Consider the following 18,118-nt stretch of genomic DNA (forward strand, 5'->3'; position numbering starts at 1 on the left):
TATGTGTACATATGACTTTATTTTGGGTACAAACCTTTTTTGGCCGCATATTTATTATATATAGTAAAGCAATAACTATTATATATATTATATTACCACCTTGAATATCTTCGAATATCTTCGAAATATGGGAGCAGAAGAGAAATTTATTTAATAGACATGGCATTGATACCAATTTTATCACTTCAAATATCTTCTGTAAATATAAACTCCTTTTCACTTGGTTGTGAAAAAATATTGATATTTTTCAAAGATATTCAAGATAGTTATCTCAACCTACACAATCAGTTGAGTTGATAGACGAACTGACCGCTTTGTTTTACAAACTAGTTTTATTCAACTAAAATTCTCTCGTAGATTACATCGTTAAGATCGTTTCCCTCTTATCGTTCATAACATCATGACGAAATTTAACTAGAAGACGCTGTTATAAATCTGTTCTTTTTAGGTAAATTAGCTTGCACTTTTTTATTTTTAGAGTGAAACAATTATATTATTTTAACGCGTGTTGAAGAGAAAAGGTACAAAGTTCTAATGCAAGTAGTTCAGCTAAAAAGAACAGACTTAAGATGGTATTCTCATTTGAAACGATGTTTTGTAGGTGATTTTTGGAAATTTCTTTTTTTACATTATAAGATATGCAATTTGGAAATATTGTGCAAATGTTTATTTATGTTTTCATTATGTACAATAATTTTTACACATTATGATTTTCAATATTAATAAAGTTATAAATAATTTTATGCAGCGCTGAACGAATGTTTTGTTTGCATGATTGCTACGTTTGTCACTATGGTTTTGAACTAAAACGTTGAAAAAAGATTAAATTATAAATTTGTAGTTATCATTTTTATTACAATGAAAAATACAGATTCATTTTTTTTTACAAAATAACATGGCTTAAGAGAGAACAATCGATTTTGGATCAGTTTTGTTTTTCAGTTTTAGGAATCTTTAAAAAAATCGAAGTATTAAAGATATTGATTTCATTATAGCAGAGATGATATTCACAAGATTATAATTTAATAATTTTGTTAATTTTTGGTTTTAGAAATTTGTTAAAATTTAACACCAAAAATTTTAACAAGAATCGATTTTAACGCAAATACAAAATATTTTTCATTGTATACAACATCTAGAATCGTGGTAACCAATCTTACGTTCAGCGCTAACAAAATTATTCCTAACTTTATTAATATTGAGGATAATAATGCGTAGAAATTACTGTATACAGTTAAAGCACAGATCAATATTTATGCAAAACTTCGGAATTGTAAAGTCTTACAGTTTCTTCCAAGAAATCCTTAAAAGTCACCTGCCGAGCGGAATGAGTTTCAAATGAGAGTGCTCTTTTAACATGAACAAACGGTTCATCCGAATCCTCGGAACAGCGTAAACGATGTCAAGAGGCAGCCGAGGACGAGGAGCGAGATGCAGGCGGTGGAACACGGCTGCTGTCCACTGATCTTCGGGCACTTGCAGTTGCCCGCTTTGCAGACCGTGTTGTTCCTGTTGACGTCCGGCCTGGCGGGCTGATTGTCCCGCGTGAGATAGACTATCTCGTTGGGCAGCTGGTTGTCGGTACTGTCGATGTACTTCGAGGACAACCGGAGAGCGCTTTTGCCGTCGGCGCAGACGCCGCGTATCGTGGCGACGGCCGCGTTCAGGTTCATGCTCGCGTTCGAGAACACGCTGTCCTTGACGACGACGGTGCCGCCGAGGACGGATACGAGGCCCGGCCTCTGCAGCCTGAACTTGGAGCCGACGATCTCGATGGTGCCGATGTTGCTGAAGGTCAAGGACGTCGCGATGTTCCGCAACTCGGTGTTCATGATGTACAACGTCTTGCCGTTCTCCGACAGGTTCAGCCGGCCCATACGCTCGACCGTGACGTTTCTCATGCTGAAGTGCGTCATGTTGATGTCGCTGAAGTCCTCCTCGAACCGGTCGATGTGCGCGTTCTCGATCATCAGCGTGTCGATGCTCGCCAGCCGTATGAACGTGTCGCTCGTGATCAGCGGTATCCGGCCGATGTCCGATAGCCTCAGCGTCCTTATACGTGTCGACGTGATGAAGACCTCGAAGTTGAGACTGCCGCTGATGTTCTGGACTATCATCTCCTCGAGATCGGTCGCTTCCGTCAGGCTGGAATAATGGAGGTCCGCCGAGTCGCATCCCGCGACGGTTACGCTCACGATGTTCGCGTAATTGTACTCGTCCGGCAGGAAAAACTCCTGGGAAAAAATATCGGAAACGCGACATCAGACATGTAGCAGCCTCTGACTCGTCTCGCTCGGCCGGCTTCCCGTCCGCGAGATCGACGATCCGGATCGATCGGGGGGAGCGTCGCCGTCTGCGAGCCGGCTGTCTATTTCGGGATCGCGTCGCATGGAAATTTTTGTTCGCGCGGAAACGGGAGCGCGCCGAGCGCGACCGAGTTTATCGAGCGATCTCTCCGGCGCGAAGGTGGTGGTGGTGGCGTTCGGTACCTCGTTTCCGATGCAACTGCACTTAATCCTGCTCCCATTGTAAATTTGGCATTGTCCGTTGATATTATTCGCGGACACGGACAATGCCGCCACCGCTGTGAATGTCACAGCGAGTAGTAGGCCTGCTCCCATATTCGGCGTTTGTACTTATGCGCGCAGAGGTCTCACTGGCAGTGCCGCTACTCGCGCTGAAATTAGAAAGGGAAGTGTTTATTCCGCGGCGATAAGAGCTCGCGCCGATGTACGCCGAGTTATTGCATAATTAATGGGTTCCCCTTCGACAATGAGCGAGCAATTAGGTCCTTCGTAAACTGTTCCCTCGCGGAGACGTAGGTTTCTTTCCTCGAAGTCCCTCTTTCACCTTTTTTTAAATTGCAATCGACTTATTACGAACATATAGGTTGGTTAAAAATAAATAACGGAGATATTGAGGATTTCTCCTGAAATGAGAACAATTGCTCGTCCCTTCCCTGAGGAGAGTAATTTATTGGCATGGCAAATTTTATGCCGTCGCCGCAAAGTCTGTTTAGTTACTATGTGGACGGTAAGACGATTTGTTAAAGTACTAATATATTTTGCTGGATATATTTTGCCGTAAGAACCAATTAGCGAATGTAGGGAAACGTTATTTTGTTCTAACAGCAAATTAACGTGTCCCAAACATAAATTTACTCGGCAAAATTTTTCTATCCTGGCGATAAGACAAGCGACAAAATTGTCCCTACGAATAATTCTCTAATTTATTATATTTATATTATAATATTTATATATTTTGCTGTGTCTACAAATTATATTTTGCTGTAAGAACAAATTAGTGAATGTAGGAAAACGTTATTTTGTTCTAACAGCAAATTAACGTGTCCCAAAGATACATTTACTCGGCAAAATTTTTCTATCCCGGCGATAAGACAAGCGACAAAATTGTCTCTGCCCTAGGAATAATTCTTTAATTTAGTTATGCCAGTTAAATTTTATCGTTGTCGTAACAAATATGCAGTAGCAACGACGGTTTTGCTACAGCGGCGAAATTATTTTCCCCCGTGTCAAAATCGCCTGTCGTCGATTGAAGAAAAAGAAAAAAAGAGCGTAATCTGAGAAAGAATGATCTCATCATGATGAACCAATCGATGGAAAAAGAGAGACGTAGTGTTGCAAGAATCGGAACGGGTATAAATGCGGTGAACTCGATCCTCGATACGATATTTCATAAAAATCGCCGTCTGTTCGATTTAAAAGAGAGAGTGCAATCTGAGGAAGATTGATTTCATCGTAATAAGTCAATCGGTGGAGAAGGGAAGACGGTGGCATTGTAAGAATTCTCTCGCGGAACGATTCGATCAATTCCGGAAATAACGACGACGCGGGAAAAGTCACTTCCTCCGTCGTATTTAATGAGAACTGCCGCGTGTCTGTTTCAATCAAATATCAAGGAAAGTGTAATTCCCCTTGCATTGACATCATTTCCGGGCCGATCGAATCGCACGGCGGTCCGCGAGAGAGAAAAGTCGCGCCCAACGCTGCGTCTCGCATTTCCGCCAATTGGCTCGTCATCACGAAATTATACCTGCAGATATCGCACATTTAACTTCTCTTTCAAGTAAAAGTAAAATATATTGTATATAGTGAAGTTTCGCGGAACGAAGAACTTGGAGATATGGATTTGTACTTTCTCCGCGTGCAGGAGGTGCGTTCGTACGAATGCGCCGGCTTCGGTTTCCATGCTTGAAGCCCAACAAGAGGGGAAAAATATGCGGGAAACAGAGAGAAGGGAAGCGCTCTCACCATTTTGCAGTGCTTCGCGGCGAAACTGGATTTTCTCTGAGTTTTCCTCGGGTCTCCGTCTCTCGGAGGGCTGTTCCACCTCGTTCGCTCGCTCGCTCGCGCTCCTTCGGAAATCCTTTCTAGAACACTCGGCACTCGTTCCGACGGATTTCAAGCTTCCGGTGGCCTCACGGCGGCACGTTTTCCCTCTCGCGTCACTTTTTCCTCCTTTTCGGAGAGAACACGCTCGGAACAATTCCGATGAATAGCGGCGTCGACGTCGAGAACGTGATGACCGTGATGACGAGAGAGCGGGCTAGTACGGCGTGCACTTTCGGGGATCACACTCGTTCGACAGACGAATCCACCACAGTCGGACGCCCGATTAAGATGGACAGCTCTTTCGTGCCGCTTTTTTATGGTGACTGACGTGCGCGTAACGTGCCGTTTGGTAAATATGCTTCGGTGTGGGACGCGATGGATGAAGTCGATGCGTTCGCGCGCGCTGCGTCGCTCTCTCCGGCAGCCCGACATGCTGGCGACATAGTGCGAACCGGAAAATGCGGTCCAGGCGATATCAAGCATATGATAGCGTCCCTCTGTTAAGTTCAATCGCACAATCAGTGCCAGTGGTGCAATTTCATAAAGATGCTGAATCGCGTTTTCATTTCTGTTTCAAACGTGTCGGGCCCTACAACTTTTTCTTCTTTCGAATGACGATTAAAATCTACTCAGCACTCCCCGAGAGCACTCTTCTCTTGACGCAAAAACCATAATCGCCGTTGAATTTTTCGCGAAGGCGGCCGACAGATCTGAACATTTTTTTAAAATAAGAGAAATCCTTTGAACGATTTCGTATGATAAATCTACGATTTATGCGCTTTTATATTCATCATTATTTTCCAGGTAATTTCGATCTCTGCACCGCAGCTCTTGAGAAACTTTTCTCTTGACGCAACAGCCACGATTGTCATGAAATTTTTAGTAGAGTTTTTCATTATATATTGTAAATCTACGATCTATGCGCTTTTACAGGGTGCGCCCCCCTGAAATTGGGACTAAAGTTACATTTTATTGTAAAAGTTGTTTATTAAATAGTAAATGAAACTTACAAAAAATGGCTTGCATATATTTTTATGGGACATTTTCTGTAAACTTTCACTCTATGTAGCCGCCTTTTGCCTCGATCCTTGGCCTGAAGCGAGAACACGCTCTCTGCATTTGATCTCGGTCTATGTCTGCGAATGCCTGTTGAATTGTGGTCCGTAGAGATGCCATATTAGGGTGTCTCGACTTATTACTGACTCTCTCAACAACGCTCCAAACGTAGTAGTCCAATGGATTAAGGTCTGGATTATTTGGGGGCCAAAACGCTTTTGACCGAAACATCGACGTTGTCAGAGAACCAGTTTTGAACCAAGTGCCTCGTGTGAACGGGTGCGCCGTCTTGTTGAAATATGTACAGCCTTTCTGAGGCTACATTCACCATCCAGGGCTTTACTACCGTCGATGAAACCTGTACGTACACCTCTTTTGTGACCGTTTCACCCTTCTCGAAGAAATGAGGCGGCATGACCATCTGGAGACGATGCTGAGCACGTGGACGCTCGTTGAAAACTTTGTCCTGGCTACAACAGGGATGTCCTCGGGGTCTTGGGTGACCAACGATCATTCCTACGATTCACCTTGGCATCCACAGTGAAGATCTTCTCGTCTGAAAAAATCTGAGGCGGCCAAATGCTTCGTTCTTGAGCGAGTACAGCAACAAGCGGCAGCGGGTGACTCTCTTGATCTTGGCGTCTTCCGAAAGCATTTGTCGCACTTTAATGACGTAAGATGTGTATCTCAGGTCCTCCTCAGCAATTCTTCGCATGGTGGTATTATTCACACCTAAGATCGAAGCCAATTTTCGGAGTGATATCCCAAGATCCTTGCAAAATGATGTAGAACTTTTCTGTTCAGTTTCACTCGTTCTATTTGCACACCACATAACTGAGATTAGTTTGGGACACCCTGTATATATATATTTTTCATTCTTTTATAACAAATAGATTAAAAGTTATGTCGGTCACGCTTTTAGTAGACAAATTATATTTACAGCCCACGTCATTTTCTCACATCCTCCGTGGCTTATCACTAATTCGAGATCGCATATTTCTAATAGACTCGGCTTTTTATCGTTTAATTTAGTCCTCTGACCAGCTAATATGAGATTGCGACTTGACGATTCATGTAACTCGAACATTATGCAGTCCTTCGAATCACAATGCACATTTATTTGCAGTTTATCTGTCTGCTAGAGGCGTGGACAGGCGTTCATATATAAGCATAAGGCAGCGACGATTACAGGTTAGTTAGTTTGTACTAATTTGCAATCATTACGATTCTTCGAATCGTGTTGTCATACGTAAGTCGTGCATATATGAGGAAAAAGAGAAACGTGTCGAGAATTAAGATGAAATCTTGATTAATCGCTGTCTTCATAATAATTCAATAATTCCGTCACTCCGTGTGTACGCGCGCGCCTGTGGCAGGCGTGATATTAGCTGCGACAATTTACATTATGCTCTTGCATAACGACGGATTAAGAATCAGACGCAATAAGTACCTGTTTTGCACAAAGAGTCCTCTCCCCTCTCCAAAAGGCCTTAAAATACGTGCGATCCCATGGGCAATTTATAACTATTAATTCATAATATAATTTTCATACAACTATAAGCTTAATGATAAAAAAGTGTGGATATTAAGCGAAATCGATTTCAGTCTATGCCCTCTCCGGCCTCAGATTCGAGCGGTGTGACTATGATAAAATATGCCCAGCAAACACGATGTAATATGTAACATATTTGTTAGTTATAATTTATTACTTAACAATGTGTAATTGTTATATAACAGACACGTTGTTGAGTAGAAAATTACAACTAACAGGTATGTTACATGTTGTATTGTGTTTGCTGGGTAGTAATTTTAATTGCGATTGCCATTCTTGTTTATCTTCTCCTATTTTAAAGTTTATCTTCTCTATACACAGGAAAATATATACTGCATTTGAGTAAATGTTTCAAGTTTCACTTGTTTCAAGTATTTCATAAGTTTAGCAAATATATCACACACAGGTTTATCATAAGCGTCAAATTTATTCCAAATAGATTCTGAATCCCAGTAAGTTTAGTATTTCAATCAAGAATATTAAATGAAAACAAATTTCGGCTTGTGCTTATTCACATTAATCGAATATAATTTTTCTTCGATAAAGTTTATATTTTTGAAAAGGGAATAGATTTTTCTTTTAAGTACGTGATAATGATCTTCTCTCAAATATGTGACATGTTTTGCATGGCAAGATTATTATCAAGAAAAAATATTTTTTATTGAAAATAACCATTACTTATAAAAGAAAGAAAATGAACAGAATAATCGCTTTTCTAACGACAAAAAAAAAATCATTTTCATAGTAAATTTTATGCCGTCACAACGAAGTCTGTCAATTACTGCATGGACAGTAAAATGAAAAGATTTGTTAAGAATGCTAATTAGCAAATATTTGTTAAGAATACTAATTACGATTCACTGAATTATTTTGCTGAATCTACAAATTAGTTTGCCGTACGAAAATATTAGTTAAATGTAGAAAAACACTGTTTTGTTCTAATAATCAAATTAATTAACATGTCCTAAGGACAAATCCACTTAGCAGAACATTTTCTATCCTGGCAACAAAACGGTTTCTAATCTGATTACGAATAATTCGCTAATTCGATTACACCAATTACATTTTATTGCTGTCGCAACGAATATACAACGATGGTTTCATTACAACAGCAAAATTATTTTTCTCCACGTAGCAGCAAAATGTATGATATTTTTTTCTGTGTAGATTTGTCCTTGACTTTAGTCAACTCTCGACTTGTTACCGCAACTTAGCGTTGTTTTCGCTATTTGAATACGTGATTTGTTATTCCACGTTCTGCTATTAATATTCCTCGCTTATTGGAAATTTTATTCCTTTTTGTGCAATCACTCAGCACAGACAGAGGAAGACAAGCTAAAACCGGATGGACGGGTTAAATCAGTTTTCCTCTTGTTTCCTTGACGAAATTTGGCGATAAACTGGCTGCTTAATGCATAATCGTCTCCGGGCGAGATGACATCGGCGCGCTGCTGCGTTAATTATCGACTCCCGTGAAATAAGCGGATATCCGCGGATAGCCGTGGACATATCAGAGCCTTCAAGTTACACGCCATTAGCGTAACAGTATCACGAAACGGCTTTTATGATCATCGGCCGCTGAATCAGCGGAGAAAGAGGAGCGACGGCGTGCATTACAATGCGTCGCGCGTCTTTTCGGAGTCCCAACAGAGACGGGGAATTACATTGCTCGCGCGGTAAAGGAGAGGCGGGGAATACCAGGTGGCAAATGGTCGTGTATAAAAATGTATTTTGCGATTTACATATATGTTAATACGGCACACTCTTAGTGTCACGCTCATCACACGTGGATTTGCTCGCTCACTCACGCACGCACGCACGCTCGTTCGCCGAGAGAACGAGAACTTCCTATATTCATATCATTCGCATATCGTTATCGTGCGCACCGTGTGCAGGTGACTTATGGCGCTAGGTCTTCCAATTCGCGGAATAGTCAGGTATGCGTGTCCGCACATATTGCAAGACCTGGCGCCCAGCGATTTATTCCCCCTCGTGCCGTAACAATATTTATAACCGGTTCACGTTCCACGAAACGATTTTGTAATTGCTCATTTAGCACTCCGCTTCTGCGTTTCCAGGTAATCGCGAATAATGCGAATTTGAGAAAGAAAAAAAATGGGAAAAGGAGGAGCGGCACGAACCTTACGGCAAACATTTCAATTTCCCCGCCATTGTTGCCGAGTGAGCATTCTCTTGGGAAGGAAGACCATCGTTTCGCGAAACGGGCCGTTTTGATTGAACGCGCTTCACATTCGCGGTACTCCCGTGTGATTATGCGATGCGATAAAATTAATATTACATTTGAACCTGATATCACCTTATAAAAAGTATCTACGGAGAGTATATGTACACGTTAATCGGAGAAAGACATTGCCAGAGTAGTGCTAGATATATTAGAATAAAACTGCCCCGTCTTTGCTAACCCGGGAAAAATTTGCCATATATAATTAGATTTAATTATATATAATTGCGTGTGTGTGTGTGTGTGTTAATATATAATTGCATATAATTACATTGTATATAATTACATATAATTGCATATATGAGAAATTTCTCCCGCAAAAAGTTTTACGATCCGAACCTTTCGCGTTTTTGCGTTAAATAACTACTTTTAACGGGGTTACGAGTTAAGCTGTGATATTCCAATGCGTGTTATTCAAGAGAAGAGAAAAAGGAGCTTCAACCCTTCCCCATCCCCCTGCTCCCGCCGAGTCGAGTGAGAAGCACATGGAGCACAACCAATCCTATATTTTAAAGAGTACTCAGCTTGAGATATTATTAGAAATTACACCCTATTTGGCCACGGAAGGTCCAATTACATTAAAATACGCAGGTAGCAATCGTTACATCATGCGATTACGACAAGTTAAAAGTAACAACAGTATTCGTACCGTAACTTAACTGTACAGAATATAAAACACACACAACAATATGCCGGTACCGTGGCATCTTGAGACATCGTATACTCAGCGTCGAAAGTGATCGATCTCGAAGGTATTATCGCTAAATCAAAACTAGAACAACAGAAACTTCATCCGGAAGGAGAGAAAACGTCGTATCGCTTAACACGTTGACTGCCACGGAACTTTTCACGATTCTGGTCTCTAAGAAGCCAATTTGATTAAATCAAGTAATGAAGCGACAAGATAACTCGTAGTTGGCGTCCTGGGCAAGTAAACAACCTACGACATATCTCGTAGAGTTGGCAGTCAACGTGTTAATACGCATGATGCATTGTTCCTCCTCCTTCATCAGGTTTCAACTCTTTATTCCTTCTGTTTCAGAGAATCGCAGAAGGTCGATCGTTAGTTCTCACAGCTACGTGGCCTTGGGTAGGATTCACTTCTCGTTGCAAATGCTTCGAAGCGTCGTACAGATCAATCGTATTCTTCCTTTAAGCGCTTCAAAGCGTTTGCAGTTTCGAGTAGATCGTATCCTTTGTCTCACGTCAAAAGGACATTACAAAATACGACAATTATCTCACGACGATTTGACGCCTGAATTCAGAATCAAATCTGAGTTTCCCGATCGAATCATACGACCAAACATGGTGCCACACTCGTAATCGCGAATCGATTGAGAGGCTCACATCCAACTTTGAACTCAAGTCCAAGTGTCTCGTGTGAGACTTCCGAGCAGTCGAATAACGACTCTCGCTGCGGCGCGCTCCAATCAAAAGTACTCGTTGCGTGCTGCATGATATTCGACTGCGCTGTGTGACACTGAGGTGGAACAATACAACAAAGGAAATTTTAATCAGAAAATTTGGACAAGATGCCGTACAGTCGTGTGTGCTAGACTATTCTCTGGATGGGAAATTGTATTATTTCCAGTTTCGCATACAACCCATAAGGCTGAAAATCGTATAAGTAATTCTAACTATAAGTAACTCTATTATAACGATAGAGTTATTTGCCTCTATTTATATATTACGGTTTTGCCTTATATGTTATTATGTGTCTATGTATATATGTATAAGACTGAAAATTGTACGATTTTCCGTTTAGGGAATAGCATAGCATACACGACTGTACATATAGCGTCCGTAAATAACGATTTTCCACGACACCCCACATAGAAAATTTCTTAGGATATAACTGGAATTCAGTCTGACTTCCCATGATAATTATGGATTCTAGTTGAGAAATCCACGTAGGTTCTGATTAGAAGTGTAGTGTTTCAAACGACTCCAAGTACGACTCCAAGTGGGAAACAGATCCTATTTAGTCACCCTCAACGTTTTCCCAAAGATTTTTCTGGTTTTCATTTTACACCATGACTGGGCAAAATATATGAGACGATTTAAATATTTACACTTTACAAGTACACACACGCTATGCGCGCGCTAAGGAAAAGAAGCTTGTTCTCAGGTGTAGGATAAGAACGGAATTCTCAATTGGTATCGTATCGTGAGATAACCTATTTTGGGCAGCTTTGTATATTATAATCGGAATCTACGTTGTATATGGGAAAATCTGGGAAAATTTCTACGTGGAATATATATTTATGGCGTGTGTACAATTGAGAAGCTGCTTTTCGGTGATGTATGTCGTACGCAGCGAAAGGATTAAGAAACGCGCGGTTCTCCTGGCAACTCGAGCGACATACGTCGTTATGTCGTCGACAATGACAATTTCCTCGGTATTTTCGTGCGATCAATAATCGTGGCGTGTCGTATCGGTACTTTCTCTCTCTCTCTCTCTCTCTCTCTCTCGGTTTGAGTCGCAGTCTCTCGGGAACTCGCTCGACGAACGCACATCCCTCGTACAGTCGGCAGATTACATTTCCCGAGAATTATTAATAAAAAATTCATCGAAGAAGAAGCGTCGCAACCTTCGATCCGTCGACTGTGCACGAGACGGAGCGGGCAGCGACAAGGAGTCGACAGTTCACGCTCTCGAATACTCTTGTTGATTGCACTTTTGCCGATATATTACTAAAGTTACATAAATTACTCTCACACAGAGATCAGTCTTACGTCTTGCGACAGCCCGCGACAGCGACAGCCATTATTGTCTCGGGCTCTCGTCCCTTTCGCACCGTATTTATCATGATTTCTTGTAGAATACCTTCTTGATGACCTCCTTCCTTTCGGCCGACACGAGTGCCAACGGCGTCTTGCCCTGTCGGTTTTGTATGTTCGTCTGACCTCCGGCCTGTACCAAGAGCAGGCAGACCTCCTTCTGCCTCTCCAAGCTCACGGTATTCGAAACCGCTGCGGCCATGTGCAGCGGCGTGTTGTACATGTAGTTGGTATCGTTCACGATGTCCGCAGTCGCCTGGCACAGCAACACCTGTTGAACGTAGGAAAAACGTCGAGAGCGTGATTCGCGTGAAAACGACGGCCGCGACAGAATATCGGGACAGAGGCGTAGAGCGCGTAGAACCAGGCTAGATGCGTTGCTGCGTCGGATAATTCGCGCTGGGAATTTTATTTCTCTCTCTCTCTCTCTCTCTCTCTCTCGTTTTCTCTTCCCTTCTCTCCCTCCCTCTCTCTCTTTCTCTTTAAAGAAACATGATGGGAAACAAGCGATACTTCGGAAATTCATTAAACTCTCTCTTTCTCCTCACGTTGTCTATATTACTTCTGCTTTACGTTTATATCCCTTTAAGTTCCCATCATCAGAACTGTGATAGTTAGGCGTTGTGTCTGCATGTGACTCATTACGTGCCCAAACATCACATCGTATGATGGTAGGTTCCTGGGATCCACATATAAGCCTAAATATTTTTTTGTGATTTTTCCTAAAGATTTTTGGGATACCCGAAGGTATAATCTTGAAAGGAAAATAGTATTTATAAAGAAAAAAATATCCTAGGTTTTAGAGAGGTATCAGATTCTCTTTATTCTTTCTACTTCGCATAAATGTATCTAGCAGAGTCGATTACTCTTTAACTATGTAATCACCAGAATTCCCTTCTCCTCTTTTTGCTCTATATATTAATTTATTGCCTATAATCTTTACTTCGTTTCTCTCCTGTTATTAGTATTTATTGTAAAACTTCTCTGTAATTTAACTTGTCTAATGTACTAGCTAACTTTCCGCTTTTAAATGGCAACCTTAGGACAACAATAAACGCTCCTTCCCTCTCTCTCTCTTTCTCTCACTTTTATTCTCTTTTTTTCTACTTATTCCCCCGCAACGTCCGTTTTGACAACATTCTCCCGAAGTACTCGTGTCACTCATCCCGTTAATCTTGCCGATATGTTTGTTTAGTGATCATTAATTTTCTCGGAAGACCGATTCAAGCAACGGGATACGTCGATCTTCACGTTGAATAGTCGGCGCGCATTTACGTCACCGGATAATCGCGTGTAATGCAAAAGCAAGGGTCTTCGGCCTTGCGACGAAATAAAACGTATCGTTTCAGTCTATCGGAGTAGTCCTTCGGAGAAGAGGCACGCAACTATTGGCGCGCGACGTGTTACGTAATGGAAACGCGAGAGGAGAACACGACGTATCGGAGTGTTGAATTGATTTTTTTATTGCGCGCAATTATTTTGTGATTTTTAGGCATCTGACTCGATAACGTTATCGGTTTTACGGTGCGCTGCGTGCGAGGAGTTATCGCGCGGTGTTCCGGGTGAACGAGCAACGTTGCTCCCTCTTGTTTCTCGCAGTTATATTCGATTGATGAATAGTTCCTTTCATCGCGAGTTGCGCGGACTTGAAAGAAAACTATTAGAGCTATAAGTTCTAGTCTACGATAGATGCTTTAAGCCTTAAGAAATTGACCGATTACTATCGAATTATGGAAGAATAATCTCAATTGTGATCGGTCAATTTCTTCATTTATTTCAGAGCTTAAATTGTCATTGTAGACGTCGCTTAAGGAGTCGCTACGAGGCTTATGGGGTCAATCATAAGAATATCTCAACGGAGAGTGTAATTTGGACAAAAGGGACACCAATTTGCGGTGGAGGGAAGATTACGATAGCCTCGAGTTATCCAGCCGCCATTTGGCTCGCGCGCACTTTGTTTGTATACATTGTGGGTTTCAAAACGGTCAGGACACTTTCGTTGATGCAGTTTGGAGCACAGCTCCGACGACCCAACGAGAAAACTCGTTTTCGACCGGTTCCTAGAAGGGAAGTTCTCTCATTGGGCCATCGGCCGCGCTCCGAACTGTATCGAAAAACAGTGTTCGAGTCGTTTCGCAAGTACACACCTTACGACACGCGGATTTGCGTAATAAATTGATCGTGGCGAATTTACATAAATGCTACTTTAGTTCGTCGCGAGTGTGTTAAGTGTTCAAGTTCCAACGCGAGTCGATGCGAAACCGAGCGCGTGTTCGAAGAAGCCACGACGGAAATGACCTACTAACTCTCCCCTTTGCCGCTAATTAGACCTTTCCCCGTAGAAGTGCTCCGTCCAAACTCTCTCGTGTCGATGGGATCAACATTATTGCCGAGTCATATGGAATGTTTCCGGAGGTGACGCGGGAATAAAATCTCTTCCTTCGGGGAATCGGACAACGTCACAATCGTATCTACCGGCTCCCGCGGTTACAACAGTTTGACACTTCAATGACGTTAGTTTGAACTTCGGATTACATCCCAATTGAGATAAGATTGGGCCGCCGGACTTCGCCGCTTCAACTTCACACGCCCGCGCCGGAATCGACAGCCAGATTATTCTCCGGCTTCGGAGACGTTTCCACAGCCGCAAGAATACGCGGTGAAAATAATAAACTGGCGTCTCGCGCTTTACCTCGAAACTCAATTAGACGTTTTGCGACACGCGATAACGGGCGATTTCGATCTCGCGGCTGACGCACGAAACTCGCGCGGGAAGTCCCTCGGACTTGAATTACCTTGACGAGCGCGGGATCGCAAGTCAACGAGACCGCGGTGTGTAAGGCGGTGTCACCGCACCTGCTCTCCTTGACCCTGCCGCTCGCGCCGTTCTCCAGAAGCAACCGCGCCGTCGCCAGGCACTTGACGTCCCGTCCGATGGGATCGTGCGACTCGACCGCCACGTGAAGCGCGGTCCTACCTGAAAAACCCCGCAAACCCGTCTCTCTTACACTCGGAAGTGAGAAAACTTGGCAATAGCAGCTAAATCTCATTGGCCTGTTCGAACTTTCGCCGTCATTGCTGAAAGCTGGCTGTCGGAGATCAAATACATTTACGAGGCGCAACTTTATTAGCTGAAATTATTAGCACGAGCAGCCGAGGTTGATTAGCTGTGCTTCCTCTTCGGTAATACTGGCCGTACTATGTGTAGACAATACGAAGCACGTTTATGTTAATCGACGAAGTGGCATCTAAAGTGATTGACTCACGATTCAGAGCTCTCGGGTTTCAGCTGATCAGCGCTCGAGCGTGTTTTTCAAATACGATATAGCGTTAAATCAAATAAACGGATAATTTCAGACAAAGTTAGCGTGCACTAACATCTTCAGGACAGCCTCTGTTAAGAAAAAGCGATACATTTCTAGTCGGGAATGCGAATATCGTTTGAATACTATTATGCGATCCAACTGATATTTAAGTTGCTGTGGCGCCTAAATTCAAATAGCTGATAGATTTAGCCGCGGTAGCAATTAGCTGTCTTTATTTCAAAGAAACAGCTGCCGCAGCTGGATTTTAACTCCGACGGCTAATTTTTTCTCCGAAATGTATTCTTCTTATCGGATCTACGCGGCTCGCATCTCAGCGGCTGCGTATCTATGTAATTCTCTCTTTGTCTTTTCAACTGACCGTCGTAATTACACCTGGTCAGATCGAACACGGGGTTTCCTTCCAGCGTCCTCAGTGTCAGCAGCTCCGCCAAGACGTCCCCGTGAGAATCGCCACGTGCCGCGACCGAGTGTATCAGCGTGTCGCCCTGAAGCGGCAAGAAAGCGAAAAAAATGGTAACGACGATGACAGTCGGAAAAAGTTGCGTTCGTCGACACGTGGTGAAATTATCCTCGACGCTCATCAACTGCGATTGACTCGCCTTATCTTTCCGCGTATTAATTGTCCGGTCGTTCTCTCACACGATTATCTAATTATCGCGTGCAATTAATCATTTCCGTGCGCGTTGTTAACAAAACGGCGCTATTCGTGCAATTATCTCGTCTTCCTTTCCGTAATCGGAATTGTTCACGTAAATGAAAGAGTCTGAAAACTCTTGTATTAAAATAAAATCTGTTATTCCGAGTCAAAATTTGGGCCCTGTATTAAACTTTTAATTCTACAACGGTAGCAGCTAAAATAATAAAATAGGCTCAGTTTTTAATTGTAATAATATAATTTATCCCTACTTGAACTTGGATATCTTAAATTTTCGTTTCGGCTTTTTTAGCGTCAAAATAGATTATTCAAAGTAGCGTTAAAGTGAAATTTGCACGATTAAAGATTTAAGAAAGAAATTAATAAGAATTCGTATCAAAGTTAAAGTAGGTTTTTATTAATTTACCTGAGTCGAAATTTCGGACCCGTGTTAAACTTTTAATTCTACAACACAGTAGGAGCTAAGACAGCAAAATTATCTCACACAATTTCAATTCTAATAATATAATTTACTCCTATATTGATTCTGATGATGTCTGAAATTTTGCTGTTTTAGCGTCAAAATAGATTTTATAGTGTTAAAATAAAACCTGTAGAACTAAAGAGATTCGAATTAAGTGTCGAATCGTCAAAGTAGGTCTTTATCAGTCCAGAGGCTATCGAAGTAGACAAAAGCTATTCCAAGAGCGTGAAAGGAGCATTAGAATTTCCATTCAGGATAGAAGTTATAAGGTCGGTTGTAATGTTGCAATGTCTAACCGGAACGTGACGTTTGCGTTCGATTGAAGCAAGGATGATCGAATACGAGCGAATTAATGAATGGGCGCGTCAGCGCGACTTGGCGTCGCGCGGCGGGAGATCTTCAGGAATCTTAAGGAAACTCACGCGTATGTGATATAATTTCTGGGTAATATCGATCCCTTTCTGCACCATCGCTGCGGCCAGGTATCCGGTGACGTATGGCATTTCCGGGCAATTCATCGCGGCCAAGTACAGGGCGTCTTCGCCGCGATTGTTCACCATTGACAGAGCGCCCGGCATGTTGCCCAATCTTTCGACCAATGGCGCCAGATACGCTTTCTTCTTCGCCAGCTCGTCCGGATTGCCCACCAGACGCATCAGTGCCCTGTCGCGCGCGCGAACGTCATCGATTGAGGTTAGCGAGTTATTGTTACTTGGAAATTGTTATTCGTAAAAATGCAAAAAAACAATTAACTCGGTATTGTTATCGGGAGAGTTTCTTGAGCCGTCACGGTGAATATAAATAAACGGAATAACATAATAAGCTACCTTGGGATCATCGGTCAATGCGCGCAATGTGTATGAAGTGATGTTCTTGTTGAATCTGCTTTCTATGCAGTGTACATTCGCGCGTTTATATTTAAGACGGAATGAATCACTCACGTATCGCCATCCTCGTCCGCGGACGCCAGTTCCTTGATAGATTTCTTCAAGAGATTACTCATCGCTCTTTCCACTTCCTTAGGATGTAATCCTTCCTTCAATCGTTCGCTCGCCCTCACGGATGGTAAATTTAGCGAAGGCCACGGCAATATGCCACGATTAGGCTTCCTGCGACAAAACAGTCAGGTCGTTAAACCCGCGCGGCAGACGCCGCGATTATTCCGACGCAAATAAACGTGGAAGCAGCTTTCGAAGCGTCCTGTGATATATTGACCGATAATAACTGTTAATCAATAATACTCGTGTGGAAAAAACTTCCAGAACTTTCAAACTGTGCGAACAAATCTTCTTTCAGAATCTTCAGAACTTTCGAACTTCGCGACACGACCAGTCGTGTAGAAGAGATGCCTTGTTAGTGGAAAATTAAATTGATTTCTCAAAGATGGTTTTTAAGAAGCATCTTTTACCTCTGCATAATGTGTTAATGCTGATTATTAAATTTGTATGCTTTTTACATATTGTAGTAAACATTTAACTATATTTAACAAATAAGCAAACATTGGTATTTTGATTAGTAGATGATCGATATTATGATCTTCCATCGAACTTTATACTCATATAGTGAACTGGTAGTAAAAGAATTTTTTCATTAACGGATTTTTTACGTCAGATAAGTCGTTCCACTGGTGGAGATGTCAATTTTTATTCTTCAATGATGGGGAGCACTCGTAGAGATATATAGTCATATAT

General features: G+C 42.2%; 2 protein-coding genes across 3 annotated transcripts in view; both read right to left on the minus strand.

The window, feature by feature from the left end:
* On the minus strand, positions 1-12,117 carry LOC106746635. 2 transcript variants are annotated; one of them, XM_014623439.1, is made up of 3 exons: positions 12,030-12,117; positions 2,490-2,677; positions 1-2,234 (listed from the first exon to the last, which is right to left on the minus strand). In XM_014623439.1, exons 2-3 carry the CDS (start codon positions 2,619-2,621, stop codon positions 1,371-1,373), a joined length of 996 nt encoding a protein of 331 aa, XP_014478925.1. In that variant the 5' UTR covers positions 2,622-2,677; positions 12,030-12,117; the 3' UTR covers positions 1-1,370. The 2 variants fall into 2 exon arrangements, with proteins under 2 accessions (XP_014478925.1, XP_014478917.1); XM_014623431.1 differs by lacking the exon at positions 12,030-12,117 and adding an exon at positions 4,272-7,086.
* The window catches only part of LOC106746629, a 22,770-nt gene continuing 14,758 nt past the window's right edge, over positions 10,107-18,118 (minus strand). Inside the window, exons 5-9 of the mRNA XM_014623418.1 lie at positions 17,369-17,536; positions 16,850-17,090; positions 15,668-15,794; positions 14,779-14,960; positions 10,107-12,254 (exon numbers count right to left, since the gene is read on the minus strand). Of these exons, the coding sequence (XP_014478904.1) occupies positions 12,009-12,254; positions 14,779-14,960; positions 15,668-15,794; positions 16,850-17,090; positions 17,369-17,536 (964 nt within the window). The 3' untranslated portion in view covers positions 10,107-12,008. The remainder of the gene's footprint in view (positions 12,255-14,778; positions 14,961-15,667; positions 15,795-16,849; positions 17,091-17,368; positions 17,537-18,118) is intronic.

Source organism: Dinoponera quadriceps, unplaced genomic scaffold (assembly GCF_001313825.1).
Source record: "Dinoponera quadriceps isolate SergipeBrazil2010 unplaced genomic scaffold, ASM131382v1 scaffold192, whole genome shotgun sequence".
Lineage (NCBI taxonomy): Eukaryota > Metazoa > Arthropoda > Insecta > Hymenoptera > Formicidae > Dinoponera > Dinoponera quadriceps.

What these genes read in the sequence shown, in the direction of transcription:
- LOC106746635 (XM_014623439.1), bottom strand. Translation starts at nt 2,621, where the DNA reads ATGGGAGCAGGCCTACTACTCGCTGTGACATTCACAGCGGTGGCGGCA. An exon ending in GCAGTTGCATCGGAAACGAG is followed by an intron (nt 2,235 to 2,489) that starts GTACCGAACGCC and finishes ATTTTTTCCCAG; the next exon opens with GAGTTTTTCCTGCCGGACGA.